The 20,668-nt window shown below is 43.3% G+C and overlaps 1 protein-coding gene and 1 long non-coding RNA gene across 2 annotated transcripts; one reads left to right on the top strand and one right to left on the bottom strand.

Moving 5' to 3' along the window:
• Window positions 1-177: 177 nt before the first annotated feature.
• Window positions 178-19,953, top strand: LOC130125233 (uncharacterized). Its single transcript, XR_008811421.1, has 3 exons — window positions 178-224; window positions 7,435-7,532; window positions 18,708-19,953. It is a non-coding gene; the product is annotated as an uncharacterized LOC130125233 (long non-coding RNA).
• fam110c (family with sequence similarity 110 member C) lies at window positions 3,184-5,049 on the bottom strand. The gene has a single exon (XM_056294739.1). The coding sequence runs from the start codon at window positions 4,835-4,837 to the stop codon at window positions 3,764-3,766; it is 1,074 nt and encodes a 357-aa protein (XP_056150714.1). The 5' UTR covers window positions 4,838-5,049; the 3' UTR covers window positions 3,184-3,763.
• Window positions 19,954-20,668: the final 715 nt, after the last annotated feature.

Raw genomic sequence — 20,668 nt, 5'->3', positions numbered from 1 at the left:
CGGAGTGGAGCGTCATTTGTGTTTGCCTTGTTGCTACCGGGATCTGCTTCGTTGATTGGTTAATACGGCCGTCAATCGTTTTCCCTTTTTTTTCTCTCTCCGTGTTTTGTTGGGGGGCATTTTCCTACACGTGACTACGGCCAGCGCACATGTTCCTGTGTTTTGATTTTTATTACAGCATGGCGGAGGGGCTACAACGTGACCGCAGTGGGGCAGTTAAGGAGGTAAGCCTTCTGAACGATGACATTATGTTTTACATTCATCGAAACAAGGTATCTCAACATTTTAACACACAAAAACCCCCATGTGTCAGATTGTCCACGGAAATAAAGTGGAGGTTTTGCTGCATGGTTCTAATGTGCAGGTTCATCTGTGTGACGGAGGAAACACCATTACTAACGTAGATAGGCGGTAGACTCCCTCTCGTAGTACACAGAGGGCAGGGTCTTGTTAATTGGTTGTGTTGACTAACCGAAAACGTCTCAAGACAGCGCGTCATATTAGTTTCGTTTACAATATGATTTAAGAAAAATAGAATAAAGATGAACAACTTCCGCCCTAAATTTGCCTTTCATAAGCCGGTAAATCAAAACGGTGGAACTGTGCACCAAACGAAACACAATGATGGCATTAATATCCAACGCTATTGATGAAAATGATTTTTTTTGTTTGTTGCCTAGACATACTAATAAAATGGAATAAACGAATGAATGAAATGGAATAGGAAGAAATGGAAACGGATGTTCCGCTGTGGCGACCCCTAAAGGGAGCAACCGAAAGTAGTAGTAGACATACTAATAAAATGATCCACCCATTAGTTATATATTAAGTAAGCAACAGACATGAAACTAAAGCAATACACTCATTGTAGTTCTCCACATGACCTATATATACACCACTCCTTGTCCATGGTGATTCACCCTTGTAATATCACTCAATTTTTAGGGTTTCTGAAGATGGCAAGCCTTAGAGGTGTCCTGGAAGTAAGAGGTGACTAGTTAGAGTTAACAGAAAGAAAGGTAGTACGGAGCCATTGTGCTGTTCACCACTGTGTTGACGACACAATCCTGCAGCCTTACAAATTTAGCAATCTGTTATCCATGCAACAAGGGAGCCTCCGCCTGCTTCCAGCTATGAGGGCCTTCTCCATCAGAACAGGGCTGGTGGTGTTAAAAGTACCAGAGAGGTTAAAGAACATGATTCTCAAGTGTGCTGTGCCACAACCTACTTCAAATTTAGCCAAGAAAAGGCTCATGCTTACTATATACTGATACTGCCCTCTTGAGGGCACATACGTTAAAAAGGTATTCCATCTGCAGAGACAATGATGATGATGAACTTTTGGGATTTCAGCAACATCTTTTATATTAACTGTCACAAAGCTTAAAAGACTGTCATGGAAGAAGATGAGCTGTTCATAGACAATTAAAATAGCTATACTTATATTTTTGAGATACTTTATTGATCCCCGTGGGGAAACTACGTTCTGCATTTAACCCATCCTAGCTGTGTAGCTAGGAGCAGTGGGCAGCCACCATGCAGCAACCAGGGACCAACTCCAGTTTGTCTTACCATGCCTCGGTCAAGGACACAGACAGGAGTATAAACCCTAACCCTTATATGTGTGCCTTAAAGCAATCCCAAGAGATCTCGTGTCTGTTGGCAGACAGAATTTCCTGATGCATACTTATTTGGCACTAAATTGATTGAAAGTCCTTCACTGAGTTAGTGTTTGCCCCTCATTTACCCTGATTTTTCCGCATGTTGACCATGAATAACTTGTTTGGGTAACAATGCCCCTCTGCAATGCATTATCAATGCATTAGTGCATTAACTTTTTATACATTAACCTATGGAAACATAGTGTAAGTACATAATATTTTCTCATACTCACAAAAGCATTTTCTATGTATTTTTGAGTCTAAAAAAACCTCCCATAAAGAAAATGCAGATACAAGATTCCAACTATTTAATATGCGTTCAAACGGTCCCATTCATAAATGTTCATACAGTTTTAATAACATTGACCTTCAATGGAATGAAATGCACACATTATCGTTTAGTTTGCACGTGTTCATAATGTTCAGTGAATCGGGGTCTCTAAATTGCCAACAGGTGTGAATAGTGTATGGATGACAATGTGTGTGTGTCCTGTGATGGACTGGTGACCTGTTCTGAGTGTCTCCCTACCTTCCACCCAAACCCTGCTAGGATAGACCCCAGCCCCTCATGACCCTGAGTGGGAGTAACCGTGGTATAGATGATGGATAAATGGATGTTAATACATTAGACTAGCAGTATCCCATATGCAGTAGGTAAGATCTTCCATAAGGAACCTTCTCATTTTGACTCCAGTGCTGCACCATGTATCAAGAAACGTGATCAAACAAAACAAAACAGCTCCTGCAAAAGAAAGTAGGTGCAGGCAGGATATGGCTTGCCTTTGCACGGCACATAGTCAGCCCTTACAGAAGGCCCCCGGAGTAACAGGCGTGTCTACAACACAATGGTACTGTACAGCTAAAGAAAGCATACCCGACATAAGGCCGCAGAGGTGTGTATAAGGGTGTGTATTTTGTGTGTATGTGAAAGCAAGATGGTGCCGTTCCACACTGTAAGCTGACAGTGTTATTCACTTTTTGCCAGATCATGTTACCTATAAGCTTTAGGGGCCACCTCCCAACAAAACAGGTTTAAAGAGGGGAAAAGGTGGAACAGCATGAGAGGGAAAAGTAGACATGAAGGCTGAGAAAGAAGTAGAGCTTTTCTTATAACTGGTGACTGAACATACAGCCTTAACAAAGCTCAGATTACAAACTACATTCCCTGGACGATTGGGTTAGAGAACATTTATTCCGTTTGCTTGTGACTCCAGTCTAAAAGTATTTGGTCGATTCTGATTCAGTTATTCATGAATTAGAGTCAAATAGAAATGCAACATTATAATGGTACGTGAGTGGAATGCCATACACTGAGTTACCCAAGCGAGAGAATCACTAAAGATAACGCTATTGATTGGCATTGCACAATCCATCACTGTATTTTGGATCAATAGGCCTATAAGCACATAAAATAAAGGACTATATCTGCAAACTGTACAATATATTTGAATAGTATGCCTGTGTGTGTGTGTGTGTGTGTGTGTGTGTGTGTGTGTGTGTGTGTGTGTGTGTGTGTGAGTGCCCCATGATGGCATGCATATGCTTTAGTGTGTGTGTTTGTACATGCACCGTGCAGACAATGGCGGCCATAAATTCCTGGTGAAAGGGTCTTAAATGCTTGTCTAAGCCTAAAGGCTTTTTATTGGATCATAATCGTTGTTTTCGACTGGCAGCTGCTCTACAAGTGATCACAGCTTCAGGATGAACTTCTTGTTTCCTAAATGGGAGTTCAGAATTAACCTCCACATATTTTTCAGTAGTCCATCCGTGTGGCTGCATGTTTACTTTGTGCCACCGACATGACAGCACACGTAGCCTACGGGCACATACAGTAATTAGCAATTCCCAGACTGTTTTCCAAACTACATACAACACTGTCCTCATAAAGGAGTAGAGAAAGCAGAGAAATTTGGGCCTACACAACAAATTTCACAACCCAAGGCTGGGAATAACCTCTGCATGGAAGGAAACTACTGACATTGAAAAGCCAATATTCAGAGATACACTGATTCTTCAGGTGACGTGAAAAGGTTAGTTGTTTTGAACATGAATTGTGGGAGCACAATACCTATAGGTCCCTGTGTAAGAAAATAAACATTTGCTTAATCCAGCTCACGTAACTTTTTCCCGCTCTCTTTGGCATTTTGGCAACTGTACAGCCATTTGATAATCCGCGCATTGCGCTCGATGACTGATGTCCCCTGACGAATCTTTTCATTCAACTCCTCTTCCAGTAATCCGTCGCTCTCACCGCTATTCCTGGAGAAGCCGTCATCTGATGTAGAGACGCTGACGCTTCGAATATTTATTGCCAGTTCGTCTGAACGTGCAGAAAAATTCTTCTTTCCTAAGGACTCAATGACCTCCCCATCCAGTCCGCAGTACTTGAAGAAGGCGTCGAAGTCTGCAAAGTTTTTGGAGTACCTCGAGCTGATGTCGGAGTGAGAGCGGCTGACCCCATTGCACCCTCTCCTCTGTACTTCAGTTACTCTTTTGTGACCGGGTTTATTCACAATGCCCACTTTTGTCCGAGGACCATTATTCTCTTCGCTCACTTGGTCTATAGCTTCATTTTGGCATGTAGTTCGTGTCAACATTTTCTCTGAATGAGAATTGACTGCATTTGAGCTACCTTGTTTTGTAGACCTCACAAGTGTGTTGGATTTTGTATCATCACCATCAGACATACCTTCTTTATCTGTTGCCTCAGGTAAGGGAACATCTTTATAAACAGAACTCAGAAGCATCCTGCGTGCTACATGTTGCTTATGTTTCTCACTGGTTGACCCTCTCAGTAATTCACATTTCTGCCGGTATAGTAAAAGGGAGTCAGGCCGTTTTTTGGAACTGGACCGTCGCACCACATTGTCTTGTTGCGGCGAGCAGACTTGAGCACCAGCAGGCGAATTCCTCCCCGTGAGAAGCTTGCCGTGATGGTTTGAGCTTCGGTTGGAGGACCCGTTGCTACTCACTGAGGGCGATCCAAAGTTAATAACTGGTTCCTGAGTGGTGTTGACCACCTGTTGACTCTTGACATATTTTGGCTTGCTGGCGGCAAGTCTCTCCACAGCACTCGTCCCCCCTTTCGCCTCACTCTCCAGTTCCATCTGCTTTCGGAGGTACTCGGGACCCTTTTCCAAAATTTTTGTGGTGTCCACATCGCTGGTTGCCTCCATTTTGTTTCTATGAACATTTAAATCTGTGCTTTTAACACAGCAGGTAATCCTTATACATATGGCTTCCCTGCCAGTGGAGGTTAACAAGTTGGAATTCCAAGAAGCCCGTTCTTTTCCTTAGCACATATCACGACGGGACGGTTCACCTTTTCCATCTAAACACGCCCCACCCATCTCACCCAAGGCTTGTTTTAACTAAACAGCCTGTTCAAAGTACACCCGACAACGTCACAAGTGAGAATAGTGAAAACTGACACTATGGCCTGTTTTTTTCCTCTGGGGGTGGACCTCATGCCTGTCCCCACAGGCTCTCTTATCGCCTGCACGGTTACCAGAATGAGAAAGTGACTCACCAAATTGTTACAGAGCTTTATCCAGGGCAAACATTGTGTAATCAGCATTCATCCTGTCCATATCCTGCGTAGCACATAAACTGTATGACTCACTATGGACATTACAGAAGTGCATGGTGCATCACAGGTGTAATTGTTGTTATTCTAATACATCAATAAATATTTTCTTTGTGATCAACACTCACAGTGACTCAAAGAGGAAGGAACTCATCCCTGTTCTGAGGAGACCGTTGGTCTTTGCTCAGTACTACAAAGAGGATGGTGGCCCTCTTTAGACAGACAGGGCACCAATGTATAGATTCAAACCAGTTTTTTTTGGTGCATGTTTGCGCTGTTGTTTAGAAATCTGCACAAAAGCTTGTGTTTAGTAGATAAAGTACCACTGTGGGGTCATTCCTTCTCATACGTACATCAGATACAGCAGTATTGCAGATGAGTATTATAGCATAGCATCGATGTGGTGTTCATTGCGGGGTTAACCAATAGTCGTAACATATCTCATTTCAGTGTAATGGCCCTCAAGTTATGCAAAGTTTTATCGTGTCTAATAAGCAATATAATCGCAAGCCAAACTTCAAACAAACTACAGAACTACAAAATTCAATGAATTTTAACAATGCCTTTACGAGAGATATGATGTTCTGCATTTTGGCTTGATATTGTGTGAAGTTGTGTATGTGTGTGTGTCTTCTCTGTCTATCTGTCTCTCTCACGCTCTCTCGCCCCCCCCCCCGCACTCTCTCTCTGTCTCTTTCTTGCGCTCTCCCTCTCATGCCCCCCCATATATACATATATATATATATATATATATATATATATATATATATATATATATATATATATACTGGTTATGTGGTTTCTGTGCTTGTGAATATGACACAGAATGAGGGAGCCTATTTGTTTGTGCATGTGGACTTCTTTTCTGAGAGGGATTGTATTCCATCCCAAAAAACAAAATCAACAACCTGACACTGAAAAATGGAAATCCTACACAACATGATTCAAAATGATTGTTGATGACCCTATAAGCTTATAAGTGCTGGATAAATCTCACTATCATCCTTGCGTTTAACAGCTGGCTATCAAAATTGCCAAACAACTGATTTCCTCTTCACCACTTTCTCGTGTGAGGCAGAAAAGTGTTCTTGGAAGCATGGGTCCTGTCAACTAAAATCATAACCATCTGCTCCTGAGCCAGGCTGGAACTCATTAAATCTGGGTAAACGGCAGAGGGCGGCACATGAACGCTATTGTGCAAGTCACTGGTATGAAGGTGCATACCTGTATACCTGCATCTGGCTGCATCACCCATGTCCCTTGGCTCCAGGTGCAAGTAGTTTCCTAACCCTGCATGAAAAAGAAAAAAAAATCTGGATTTTCGCCAGTCTATCAACTTCATTTTTTGATATTTTTATTTAGATAACTGAATGCATCACAGCAGTTACAATCTCACTTGAGCATGGCCATAATGCAATATAAGAAAGGAAAGGAAAGGAACCACTGAAAGAAGTCATCAACTGAGGTTCTGTTATCCATCACACTCAACGTCGCTTTAGTACAAACATACTTTTCAGGGCTGGTTATCATAATTATCATACCACATCTGCTCTCAGTGGGGATTCCATCCATCCAGCCGCAGTTTTCTTGTGATTGGCTTATTTAACATGAGCCCCTACAGGTCATATGGGAATTCACCAATGTTTTCTTGTACTTTATCTCCACTTCCCTCTTTTCACAAATTAATGATAATGTCCTTGTGATTAATTTAAGTGCAAGGAGATATGGTATGTATGGGAGGCATGATTCTGACGTCTCGTGACTTTTCTGTGTTGTTTGGTTATTCTATAGAGTTCAGGGGGCAGATTCTTTAAGATAATGTTCACCCAACAAGCAAGCACAGGCACAGACAGGCATGCTTGCTTGTACTTGAACTACGCATGCAGGTGTTACAGTTTCCTTCTGAATGAGTAATGGAGAAGGATTGTAGTCTGATCATGTGGGAAACAGCAAAAACCAAACAACAATGAATGATGCACCCAGCAGTAGTTGTGAATTAAGGCGTACTGAAACACAGTGTAGACTCACTGAGGTCACCAGCATCCAGGATGTAGAAAATCTGGTGGGGGATGGAAATGTCTGGTGCTCATTTTATTCGTGTCATGTCCGCTTCTGTCTTTTTTTCTGTCAATGACCAATGTGATTATGTCAGTGACTTTCATTGTTGTCACGCTTTTCCTTTCACAGGTCCGTCCACAATGTTTTAAAGGCTTTTCCCTGTAAGGTGCCATTGTACAGCTGTGTCTAGTGTTGCAGCCATGTGCATGATCTCCAAAATGAAGATGGTGAGTAAAATAACGTCATAATCGATATGCACGATGGCAGAAAATACGAAACAATACCAGGGTTGTAAAAGAAAAATTCGGAATCATCCTTTAAGTTTGGACACCACTTCGTTTTGGTTGTGTCTTCTCGCTCCATAGAGATATGCATATTTAATATTTAGCCATTCTGTTATGTTAAATTAACTCCCTCTCCAGTTCTGAGAGAGTTTTAGTTAAGTTCAAAGGTTGGAAGTGGGCAGCTTGTTTGTTTTGGCAAAAAGCTTATTTTTTTTGTTGATGCAACGTTTAGATGTTTCTGCCTTTCCATTAATCAATATAGATGTGAGGCAAACTGTAAAAGCACAACTACAGAAAAGCAAACCATCAGAAAACCAAAGCCTGCAAACATATCTAAATCTTTGTATGGCTTTAACCTCTACAGAAACATACTTGAGCCAAACCGACACATGTAATTTACAACAATGTAAAACTGTGTTATTATCTCTACCAGGCGGTAGCCTGGAGGGGATTATGTGTATGGTCGTGCGCGCGCGATATGTGTGTGTGGGTGTGTGTGTATGTATGTATGTGTGTGTGTGTGTGTGTGTGTGTGTGTGTGTGTGTGTCCCCGACTTCCCTGGCTAATCTCAGAAACTACTGGACCTATCAGCCTGAATTTTTTTTTGTGCACAATTAGGACTGTATGATGAAGAGCCTCTCGTGATTGCGGCAATCCAAAACCTTTGAAAAACGTTTGTTCTAGCTATCACCGCTCCCTCCCTTCATTCGCTCTCCAGCTTGACTGACCAACGCTGCTCCCTGTCGCTGACCGAGCTGAGTCAACCGTGCGCATGCGTGACTCACATCTACGGTTGAGTCAGATCGAGCAGCAACGGTGTCAAAATCAAAACATTATGTATTCGGACATGAGTCTTGACAGTAAACGAGGAGTCAGTTGATTTTGCAAGCCAGCAAATCACGATCTCAGCACAGGAGAACTGGAGGAACACTGGCGGAACCAAACATAATTCACCTTATTCACCTCGCCGCCACGCGGAAGTGCCATAGTCTCCAGTGTTAAAAGTCCACTATAAAAAATACAATTTCAAGAACAGGATGGCCCTGGCGGTCTGTCCAGGGTGTCTTGCTGCCTTCCGCCCAATGACTGCTTGGATGGGCTCCAGCATCCCCGCGACCCTGACAACAGGATAAGCGGTTTGGATAATGGATGGATGGATGGATTAATCACAGTCACAGCTGGAAATCATCTCAGTAGCTACAATCAAACATTTCCCATGACTGAGCTGTTTTCTTGCTGTTGTTTTATGAATGAAAGTCAATCAGCCGAGCAGCCATTCGCCTTTATTAATTTATATCATGAAAACCGCGATGGCTAAACACATTTGAAGTCTTTTAATAAGGGGCTTTGATATTATGATAGCCTGATCTCTGTCATTTCATGTCAGACTTGGTCGCTTTCATGCGAGGGTCCACCAAGGAGGCTGCACATCCACAGAGGGACAGGCAAAACATTTTTATTAGGTAGATTTTTTAGCTTGAGCACTGCATATTAACAACCCCCACGTTTCCTGTTCTGTCGACGTGGGCGCTGCGCAAATGTCTTATAATGGCAGGGAAAGCATTGGTTTTTCTATCCGTGTGTGCATATTTCTCTTCTCCTGGCAGGCAAAAAAAAGGGGGGGGGGTGTTATCGATAAATTCAAACACTGGAGAAGGGGAGGTATGCACTCGTCTGAGTGCACTGCTCTAGTTTTACATTGCTGTGATTGTCATTGAAACCAGATTTACACCATTAAAATTCACAACACTACCTTCCCCTCCAATGTTTTGAAAGTGGGTCAGATTGATTAATGAGAGTTACCATCCCCCAGCTAATTAAATTCCGATTCTTGGTTCGTTTACAAAATCGCAGGAGCACATTACAATAGACACTAATTAAGTCATAACTGCAAATGAGTAGCGAGACATTTTTTGAAACTCTACACGTTTGCCGTCCGTTCATTCATCATGCCACAGTGCTTGTGTTTTTTTCCGGCAATAAAGTCACTGGAAACAATTTCACTTGGAATCTGAAAATCCTTTTGAATGAAAGTGGCTGTTGCTCAATAACCACTGAGATCTTCCTTGTGCGTTTCTCTTTTTCAAGAGAGAAAAAGAGAAATCCTTTTTTTTTTTTATCTCCCACATAGTAAATCTATGAAAATTAGATCCTCTGTGGCCACACAGTTTTGCCACAGTTTTTTTAATGAGAGCCATCCTGGTAGGATCCGGCACCAGGGTGGTGTGCTGCTGTTGTACACCCATATTCCAGGTAGACAAATTGTTCATTTGGGGGCAGACGGGCGGGCAGTGGAGGGGGGAGATGAAAAACATCTTTACAGTGAAAGAACGTCTTCACAGTGTTTTAACACTCACAGTGGCCTGCAGCGGATTACAGAATCTGTCCGCTGAGCAAGACTCAAACTTTGGCTTGCAGATTTTTGAATCGTAAATTCCAGATGTGAGGAGACTCAATCTGTTCCATCCATTTCTGCGGTTGCCCTTGATCTGTGTGTCCACCAAGCCTTAAGCATACTCTTAACACACAACACACTTCTTTCTTTCGTTCATTCTTTCTTTCGTAGATTTTCATGACAAGACCGGAGAAACACGACTCTTTACACACAACCTCAAAAAACAACAACATGTAATTTGCCATAAAAGTTAGAATGCAAACCTAACGTGGCACAGCGGTGTTGACGTTTGCACAGTACATTGTTTGATTCATAAAAGACTGGTGGGATCTGTTTCTCATTATCAGGGCGAAGAAGAAGAAGAAGAAGAAGAAGAAGAAGAAGAAGAAGAAGAAGAAGAAGAAGAAGAAGAAGAAGAAGAAGAAGAAGAAGAAGAAGAAGAAGAAGAAAAAAAGAGATAGCCGAGGAAGGACAGAGGGGAGGCAGAGGGCTAAGGGGAGAGTCAGGGAGGGCAGCGGAGAAAACAAACATGAACGCTTACGCCTGTCTGTCGGATGAATCGCTCGAGCACTCATGAGCCCCCACACTCGCGGCGTTTTGCAATTCATATCTGGTTGGAAAAATGTATTCCACACCTTCATCTGACACTGTTTGCTTCATATCCTAATTGTGGTTTTTAGTGAGTCATTCACAATAATTAGCCACCCCACACCCATCCCAACCTACCGCCCCTTGAGACATGAATGGGACACGCTGAGTCAATTAAAAATGGCTGGCAAATTGTGAGATGTAATTGCTGCAGGCATCTTTTGTTTGCAGTTATTGGTCTATTATTATGTAAGTAACTACTAATAAGTAATTATGCATACAGTGGTAATTGCCGGGACCAGAAGGTCGCCTCCCACTCAATTAGTTATGGACATCGTCTATTTAACACAAACTCATCTTGACATATTCAAAGTAAACAGCTCCATAGGGCTCCTGCAGCGGTTGTTTCCTGATCTCCTCCTCCTCTCCTCCATAAGTTTCAAATCTCAAGATCATATCAGCTTAAGTGTTTAAATAATAAGAATCAAGCAATCTGGGATGACTGCCCGTATCTTTTGGCAAAAGATTACCCACCGTGACTCGAATAGCACTAAGTATACAGTAAGACTTGGTGGCCATTGCCTGCTATAAAAAAAACCTGTGAAGTCTAATGTAAAAGTGTGTTCAGTGATGGTCCATGCTGACTAGACAACATCTTGTTGTTGCTCAATCTCATCACTAATAAAGATAAATATAAGTGTAGACAGAAAGAATTGTGCAAATAGTTAGGACAAACCACAACAGACACAACAAATATAAAACAGGGCACAGCAGGAACAACCAAAAAACCAATAAGCATAAATGGGATTTTTGCATTTAAAAGAGTCCAAAGTGGGGGCAGATCTAACACAGATGTAGTTTATTGCACAGCCTCGGGACAGTAACAGCAAACACGCGGTCATCCTTTGGCTTTGACTGAGACGGTGCAATAGACAGCAGCAACTGGCTGGAGTAGCCGAATGACCCAGAAGTGAAATGGGAGCACAAGTGGCCTGAGATGTAGGGAGGGGACAACCCATGAAGTGCTTTGAAAACAAACAGTAAAACCATGAAATGGATTTCAGAGCTGGCTGGCTGTCTGCAGAGGGAGGCTGGTACAGAAGTATTCACTTTCCAGTTGGAAGCCTGGCAGCAGCATCTTGGACCAGTTGCAGGTGAAAAAAATGGGGGATTGGTTAACACTTGTGTAAAGGGAGTTACGTCAATCCAACTGGAAAGAAAGTAAAATACACGTGTAATTAGTTTTTTTTCTTCTTTCTTCTTCTTCTTCTCCAAACTCTTGAAACAAGAGGACTGGCTTCAGTTTTGCGATGGTCCTGAGCTGTAAGAAGCTAGTTTTTACAAGAGTGTATTGGTCTATCAGAAATCACAATTCAGGGGCGTCCGGGTGGCGTGGCGGTCTATTCCGTTGCCTATCAACACGGGGATCGCCGGTTCGAATCCCTGTGTTACCTCCGGCTTGGTCGGGCGTCCTAACAGATACAATTGGCTGTGTCTGCGGGTTTGAAGCCGGATGTGGGTATGGGTCCTGGTCGCTGCACTAGCGCCTCCTCTGGTCAGCCAGGGCGCCCGTTCAGGATGGAGGGGGAACTGGGGGGAATAGCGTGATCCTCCCAGGCGCTACATCCCCCTGGTGAAACTCCTCACTGTCGGGTGAAAAGAAGCAGCTGGTGACTCCACATGTATCAGAGAAGGCATGTGGTAGTCTGCAGCCCTCGCCGGATTGTTAGATGGGGTGAGCAATGACCGGGATGCCTCGGAAGAGTGGGGTGATTGGACGGGTACAATTGGGGAGGGAAAAAATGGTGGGGGGGATCATAATTTAGATGCGGGACCAGAGGACCTAATCTTTCACAAATGTAATGGACAGAATACCAGGGGCCAAAAACAATAATCAGTCTTGTTTTTATTTAATTGAAGATGGTTCTTGGCCATCCAGCACTTGAGTTTGCACACTAACATTCTCTTAAACTAGCAAGTTTGGAGAAAAATAAAATAAAAAACACAGTACTAGTAATGATAATAATCTCATGTTAAAACCAACAATCAGGCCGACGTTACTGGAAAAAGGCACCACATTTCAAAATAAGCCTTTGTTGGGTTTGGTATTGAATATACCGTTAGTAAATAACCATCCACATCCAACTGAACTGCAATAAATCCAGGTAATTATAAACTCAAGATATCAGACATCTGCAACAACATTAGAAATGTTGTCAAAAAGGAAAAAGGGGAAAAAGAAGCGGGTTTTGAGTTTCCATCACAGTCATCAAGTTTGAAAGTAAATCCAGTATTTTGATAGCTTGGTGATCACCACCCAGTCCTTAAAGCCCGCCAGTCTTCTCTCTCAGGTCGGCTTCTATGTCTTCTTCAATCTACAGGGGGAAAGACTTCTGGCTGCTCCAGGCCACATGTGCTACCAAAATCAAAGAAACCAGGCAAAGAAAAAGCCAGTGGAAATGCTCCAGCAAGGCGTACATCTCACCCCATGAATGAGCACAAAGGGGGAGAAATACAGTCTAAACCGAACTGACAGCTATAGTTGCTGTAGCAGGACTCTGGTTTTCCTTCGCCTCGTCTGTGCCAGCTTGGACCAAAAGCCTCACTGTGCTGAAAAGAGATGACATGAAAACCAAGCAAACCACACACAATGGTACAAACAAACAAAACATGCCAACTAACATCTACGGGTGAATGGGTGCGAGTGCTTAGAATGGAAAATCTTCAAACCTGTATTTTTAGAAACAGCTCATCAGCCTTTTTCAGGAGTAGAAATGTTTATGTTCATCATGGCATTGTCACAGAGTAAACCAAACGCTGTATTACAGAACAAGTCAGAAAGATAATTACAGCTTGAACTCAAAGTACATGTGTATCCCATAACAAATGGACCAGGTACCAATATGTATTGTTTTATAACTGCCACAAGTGCCATTCGTAAGTTGTTCATAACCCTTCATCATGTCTTAAGGGTGCAACGTGTGATATTTATGAAGTCCATATGACCGGAAAACATCTGCAGGGATTGCTGAATTAATAACGTGGATGACTCCCTGCCCCCAAATCTAGCTCCCAAGATTTTTGCATTAAAAAAACGAGTTGAGTTGTTTTTTATTGTTGTTTGACGCCCCGCCCCAAAAACACTTGGCCCACACTCCGGCACTGACAGGTCCAGGGTCCCCCCACAAGATCGGAGGGCGGGACCCTTAACCCACAGGATATTTTCAAAATGCATAATGTGGTCGCGTGGAGCATCATTAACAGACTTTCTACATTTAGTGGTGTGTGAAGTAAGCAGACAAATGGAATGAGCAGTCCTTTCCTTTTATAGAGGTTAAGAGACAAGTACAGAAGAGGACAGCCTCAGGGCAGTGAGAGTTGTCTAAATCCACACTTATAGCCTATGGTCTTGTAGGTTATCAACCTGCAAGCTGCAACAAAAAGTCATCTCAAGCTGGATATTTGCTCTGCATAGGTTTTCTCTGTCACATCTCATGTAAGCGGCACTTCTTGTAAAACACAGTGACAGAGAACGTGACTTTAGGTTTGCTTGCACACCGCAGCAGGTCAGCTCAGCTCACAGGTCGCCAAGAGTCAAATTCATTCCTCTTTTGTATGTTTGCATCTTTTCAAAAAATATCATTATTCAAAATCATTATTGTTTTATCCTATAGTTTTAACAACACAAATTAATAAATGAAATTATTGTGCATGATGTGGGCAAGAGCTACTGTTAGATGTTCAGTTCATGGTGGTGTCCCCAGTGTAAATTATAGGCAGCACTGCAAAGTAAAACAAATGAGTGCATGACCTCTTACGGTCCCACTTCCCTCCTCCCCTTTTTCTCCCCAATTGCACTTGGCCAATTACCCCACTCCCCAAGCCATCCTGGTCGCTGCCTCACCCCATCTGCTGACCCGGGGAGGGCTGCAGGCTATCACATGCCTCCTCCGATACATGTGGAGTCGCCAGCCGCTTCTTTTCACCTGACAGTGAGGAGTTTCGCCAGGGGGACGTAGCACGTGGGAGGATCACACTATTCCCCCCAGTTCCTCCTCCCCCTCGAACAGGCCAGACTGACCAGAGGAGGCGCTAGTGCAGTGACCAGGACACATACCCACATCCAGCTGCCCACCCATAGACACGGCCAATTGTGTCTGTAGGGATTAGGGTTGCCAACTCCTTGAAATGGAAATAAGGAACAGGAGACAGGGAGAGGGGGTGGATGGATGGATGGGGCAGCGTGGGCATAACAAATATAATGTGTCTTACACTACACACACACACACACACACACACACTTATATAGATAGATAGATAGATAGATAGATAGATAGATAGATAGATAGATAGATAGATAGATAGATAGATAGATAGATAGATAGATAGATAGATAGATAGATAGATAGATAGATAGATAGATAGATAGATAGATAGATAGATAGATATGTACTTAGCACAAAAAGTAAGAAAATGTGTGTTTGGTAGATTATTTCTTTGTTGTAACAATGCTTCTTGGCAATACATCTTATACTGTTGGAAAGCCTGTTTATAACCCTTTTACATGGTGCCACATTTGTAAGGAACATGCATTTGTGGGATGAGCAGCAGAGCTGAGTATGTGGGTTGCGCCCATGAAAAATTTGCCAAATCTTCTCTGCCAATGCCAAACAGCACATTTTGCTGTTGCTATTGACCCTTGTTTTGAGCTTCTGGTACCCCAGGTGCTGACAATCAGGTGCCTGATATAAGATTTATTGCCAAGAAGCATTGTTACAACTAAGAAATAATCTACCAAACACACATTTCCCTACTTTTTGTGCTAAGTTTATATATATTTTATATATGATAAGGAACGATTCCTTATTTTAAGGAACGGTTGGCAACCCTAGTAGGGATGCCCGACAAAGCCGGAGGTAACACGTCGGTCCCAGTTTTATTCATTGAAGTCGATATTTGAATGAGGCAGCCTATACACCCCGTAAAACACAACAAAACACAATAATTGCAAACATTTGCTCAGCGAAAGTTTTGACGATGACCATCAGATCAAGTTTTTCTGTCGATTTTCAATGCTGAGAGTCACCAATCATCCCAGGTAGTCGGAGGCTCCCCCCAGCGTTGGGGACCTTCACACACCGGGTGGGTTGTGGGGTTAAGCACTCAAAGTCCTCAGCAAACTAAGCAGCTAGTAATCACAGCAAACGCATTTGTTGCTGTTGTTCACAACATTAATAGATGGAGAGCAGGATTTTCCTTTTCTTTTTTCTTTTAACCTGTGCTGTTGGCAGGCTTGGCATACAACACAGGGGATTTGCATGCCGATGTGTCCTGGACAGAGTCAATCTGCAAGTGGAATTCAGGTTCTCCAGGTTCTCTAATTCCATCCTTTGGGTGATCTGTGGCATGACAAGAGCACTGGGGTTTTTGTTATACATTTATAGCCCCCACCGGTCCCCCTCAGCATTTAACACTGTCGTCCCAGATGTCCTCAGCATTCAACATCATCATCCCAGATATCCTCCACTTCAAACTCACCCTGCTCACTGTACCAGCCCCCATCTGCCAGTGGATTAAAAACTTCCTGACGGACAGGAGGCAGCTAGCGAGGGTGGGGAAAATCCCATCCAGCACCTGGACAATCAGCACTGGCGCCCCCCAGAAATGTGTGCTCTCCCCTCTATTCTTCTCCCTCTACACAAATGACTGCACCTCAGGTGACCCATCTGTTAAACTCCTGAAGTTTGTGGATGACACAACCATCATTGGCCTTATCCGGGATGGTGACGAGTCTGCATATAGACGGGAGGTTGATCAGCTGGCCCTCTGGTGCAACCATAACAACCTGGAGCTGAACACGCTCAAAACAGGGGAGATGACAGTGGACTTCAGGAGGAGTCCCCCAACACCACCACCACCATACTCAACAGCATGATGTCTTTGGTGAAAACCTACAGATTTCTGGCTTCCACAATCTCCCAGGACCTAAGGTAGGCATCCAACATAGACACAATTATCAAAAAGGCCCAGCAGAGGATATACTTTCTCCACCAGCTCAGGAAGTTCAGTCTGCCTCAGGAACTGCTGATTCAGTTCTACTCTCCAATAAACAGTCTGTTCTCTACACATCCATCACTATCTGGTTTGGTTCGGCCACCAACAGGACAGGGACAGACTACAACTGACAGGGACAGACTACAACTGACAGTTAAGTCTGCAGAGAAAATCATTGGTGCCAATCTGCCCTCCATTCAGGATTTATACATCTCCAGAGTCAGGAAACGGGCAGCCAAAATCACTGCAGACCCATCACACCCTGTTCACAACTTGTTCCAACGCCTCCCCTCTGGTAAGCGCTACAGAGCACCCTTACCCCAAAACAACCAGATATAAAAACAGTTTATTTCTGCAGTCTGTCGTTCAAATGAACGCTTAACACTGAAATAAATACAACCATTTTGTATATACTGTACTGTACATTGTATGTGTACTGGTACGCTCTGTCATGTCCAGCTACCTCAGGTATGTATGTAAGCAACCCGCTAACATGTATTTCAGCATCTCTGATATATTCTCTGCACCATTGCACTTTATCCCCCCTTATTTCACCTGTATAAGTCAATTCTTGTGTATATATCTGAAGAGTGTTGTGTTGTGGTGTTGTTATTCTATGTTAAGTACACTGTGAGAGCCACGAAACCGGAGTCAAATTCCATGTATGTCCAAACCTACATGGCCAATAAAGAGGATTCTGATTCTCTTCAGCATGTTTGATCAGCTGAACAACCAATCAGCATCGCTTCTCTCAGAGGGGGACAATCACCACAAGTGAAACAAGGAAACTCAGAAACGAAAAATGACGCCATGCATCTGATGAGACATAGACATAGAAAGCGATGCTGGCATGAGTTCAACAAAACATAATGAAATTGAATTTATTGATATCAGCTTAGGATAGCAGTTATAGTGATGAAGAAGAAGACAGAAAAAAAGGGGGGAGAAAGAACTAAGAAGAAGGATGTAATCCAGAGAGTGTTCCAAGGAGTGTGAGGCAGATGTTAGCAGTGTGTATGTGTTTGTGAAGTGTCCACCTGTGAGTGCATGGGATTAATCCCAACAAATTATCGTGTCTGAGATCTGCAATTTATTGTAGTGCCTCCAGGCAGCAGACAGGCTCTGCGGCCACCCACAGGCCCTGCAGTCATGCAGACATCCCACGACCAAGAGAACAGCTGGAGCCAAAAGCACCACAACCGCAGAGGAATATTGAGCCCACAGGGGGGCCAGGAGCCTGCAGAGCAACAGCCCTGCACACCCTCGATGAGCACAAACCAGTCCCCAAAAGCAAAAGCTAGGCCCACACCCCTGAGCCACACCCCACCACCAACCCCCAGGCGCAGGCACAGGGCGCACCTGCAGGCACAGAACCCTAGCCGCGAGTGGCAAGCAGAGACCACCGGGCCCTGCAACCAATAGGCCAATGCACCATGGGACCACCCACCTAGTGAGCAGGCAGGGAGGGCCCCATGCCCATCCATACCCGATGTAGGACTGTGGCACGCCGCCAGGAAGATGCCCCCACTGGCGACACGCACCGAGCACACAACCACAAAACCAAATACACCAGGCCCAGGCCACCCGATGGCAACCCCCAGGATTTTCTATTAGAATGACAATTTTAACCATTTTGCTTCAGGAGCTCCTTCCCTAAAGCATGAAAACTTGACCACATTTTATATCTTCATATCCTGTCTAACAACACAGCTCACCTGTCTTGGAGTAATAAAATCACATGATTTTGAAAATGCTGGTATTAATTAAGATTGATTACTTGAAAACTAAAACAAAGGTAAATTAGATAGAGGTGTGCCATAGGCAGTTAGATGTGTGGAGATCAATGTCAGCAATATACTATGACTTTTTTGTTATTCGGATGGTTTTAAAAGTACACCATAAATATCATGGATAAGGCCTAAATTTCACCTCACCTTCTTATAAACCTGAACCTGACCCCTGTCAACATTGATTTACAACTTATTTATAACTGTTATAAATTTATAACTCTCTCGATTTACATTAAGTGTTTCTTTCTTCTTTTTTTGGGGGGGGCGGGATTTCCCCTTTTTCTCCCCAGTTGTATACGGCCAATTACCACACTCTTCTGAGCCATCCCGGTTGCTGCTCCACCCCTTCTGCCAATCCGGGGAGGGCTGCAGGCTATCACATGCCTCCTCCGATACATGTGGAGTCATCAGCCACTTCTTTTCACCTGACAGTGAGGAGTTTCACCAGGGGGACATAGCATGTGGGAGGATCACTATATTCCCCCCAGCTCACCCCTGAACAGGCATCCCGACCGACCAGAGGAGGCGCTAGTGCAGCGACCAGGACACATCCACATCCGGCTTCCCACCCGCAGACACGGCCAAATGTGTCTGTAGGGACGTCCAACCAAGCCGGAGGTAACACGGGGATTCAAACCGGTGATCCTCATGTTGGCAGGCAACGGAGTAGACCACTACGCTACCCGGATGCCCCTACATTGAGCTTTTCTAATGAACACTTCAACAAGGCTCCACCTTGTCGTCCATCACCGCTGACGAAAGAGAGGATGATGTTTTCCTCGTCATAGTATTGCATGGATGTAGGCATTCAGCTACTTAGTACAAATGCAGGTAAGCTGTTAGCTTCTCCTCTCAGAAGAGCAGAATACAGTGTAGTCATGTCTGTATAAGGTCCTGCGTTGTAGGTATAATTCAACTGTATAGATGAATGCACAAATGCATGGTTGCATAACCGTGTGATTAATTTTGACCTATAATTTGTTCCTATTTTTACTCTGCTGAGTTGGTGAAATTGCAGTCTAGACCTGGCTGTTTTCAAAAATCTGTGGAATGTTATATAAAAGGTATTGTGATCATGGAGTTCAGCACAGCGTTTGTCCCTTTTTCACCATGGGAAACTTGGTCATTTACTCGGGTACAGTATTATAGTAGTCTGCTGAACACACAGATGTCAAAATGCTGCCAGTGACCATACCCCGTGAAAGGTAATGCTTATTGATGATCTAAGTCCTGTGTATATTCTTGTACACACTGGAGACATCTAGTTGTAAAAGCCTGTTGAAAAAGGTGGAAATATTGTAAATCTCTTTCCATTTGATGTTAGTCTTCTGGACAAGTTGTTTTATGAAGATCAGGTCATTTTCAAACAAATTTTTTCGAAATATAGTTTACATCTGTTTTTCTTTGAAAAGACAGTTTTGTTATAAATGTGTTATATTTTTGTATACATAGAATACATACAACCTACTAAATAAAGCAAACTGTTCAAGACTTCTCATGGTGCTCTTGTGAGTTTTCCCTAGCCAACATTTTAGGACTTTAGCACCTTTAAGTTTTTTTTATTTCAGTTGACTAAGAAACCCCTTACACTCCATGTTTAGTTTTTCACTCAGTGACGAAGCCATTAAATAGTTGGATATGAAAACACATGTTTGGATTACATTCTTTTTGTTAATTGTGCTGTATGATATCACGTACAAACTCCGAAACTTGCTAAAATGGCTGTCTTGGCAAAAGGTCTGCAGAGCTCTGGTAAGGTCTAAGTTGGTGGCCTCCAAGCATGAGACCATCATGAGCCATGTTTGGTTAGAATGAAATTCATCATATATATGGCTCTCTGTGTCACACAGCTCAAGTCTAAGGGTTAGATTTATTCTTCCACTCTCAGAAGCCTCATAAATCACAGTCATTTTTGTTTCACTGCACATCCTTTCCAGCATGACGCATGATTTAGCCCCGCTTTGGGGAATTTTGTCCCCAGAGGTGAGATGCGATGAGGTGAAATCCCAGACGTCCAACCAAGCCAAGCACAAATTGTACAGTCTATTTGTCTTGTAGGACCTCGTGACAAGCAAATGGGGCCTGTAGAGAAATACAGAGTACCCTAAGCAGTAATTTGCGCTTACCAGTTGAAGCATGATGGCGTTTCATGGTAAGTGATCATGGTCTGTTCATTTACCCACTGTGGTCTGTCAACAGGAAGCCTGGTATGATCTCTTTGTTTAAGTTTCCACCATAAATATTATCAGGA

Source organism: Lampris incognitus, chromosome 15 (genome assembly GCF_029633865.1).
Source record: "Lampris incognitus isolate fLamInc1 chromosome 15, fLamInc1.hap2, whole genome shotgun sequence".
Classification (NCBI taxonomy): domain Eukaryota; kingdom Metazoa; phylum Chordata; class Actinopteri; order Lampriformes; family Lampridae; genus Lampris; species Lampris incognitus.
This window is presented reverse-complemented; position numbering and strand designations above follow the sequence as displayed.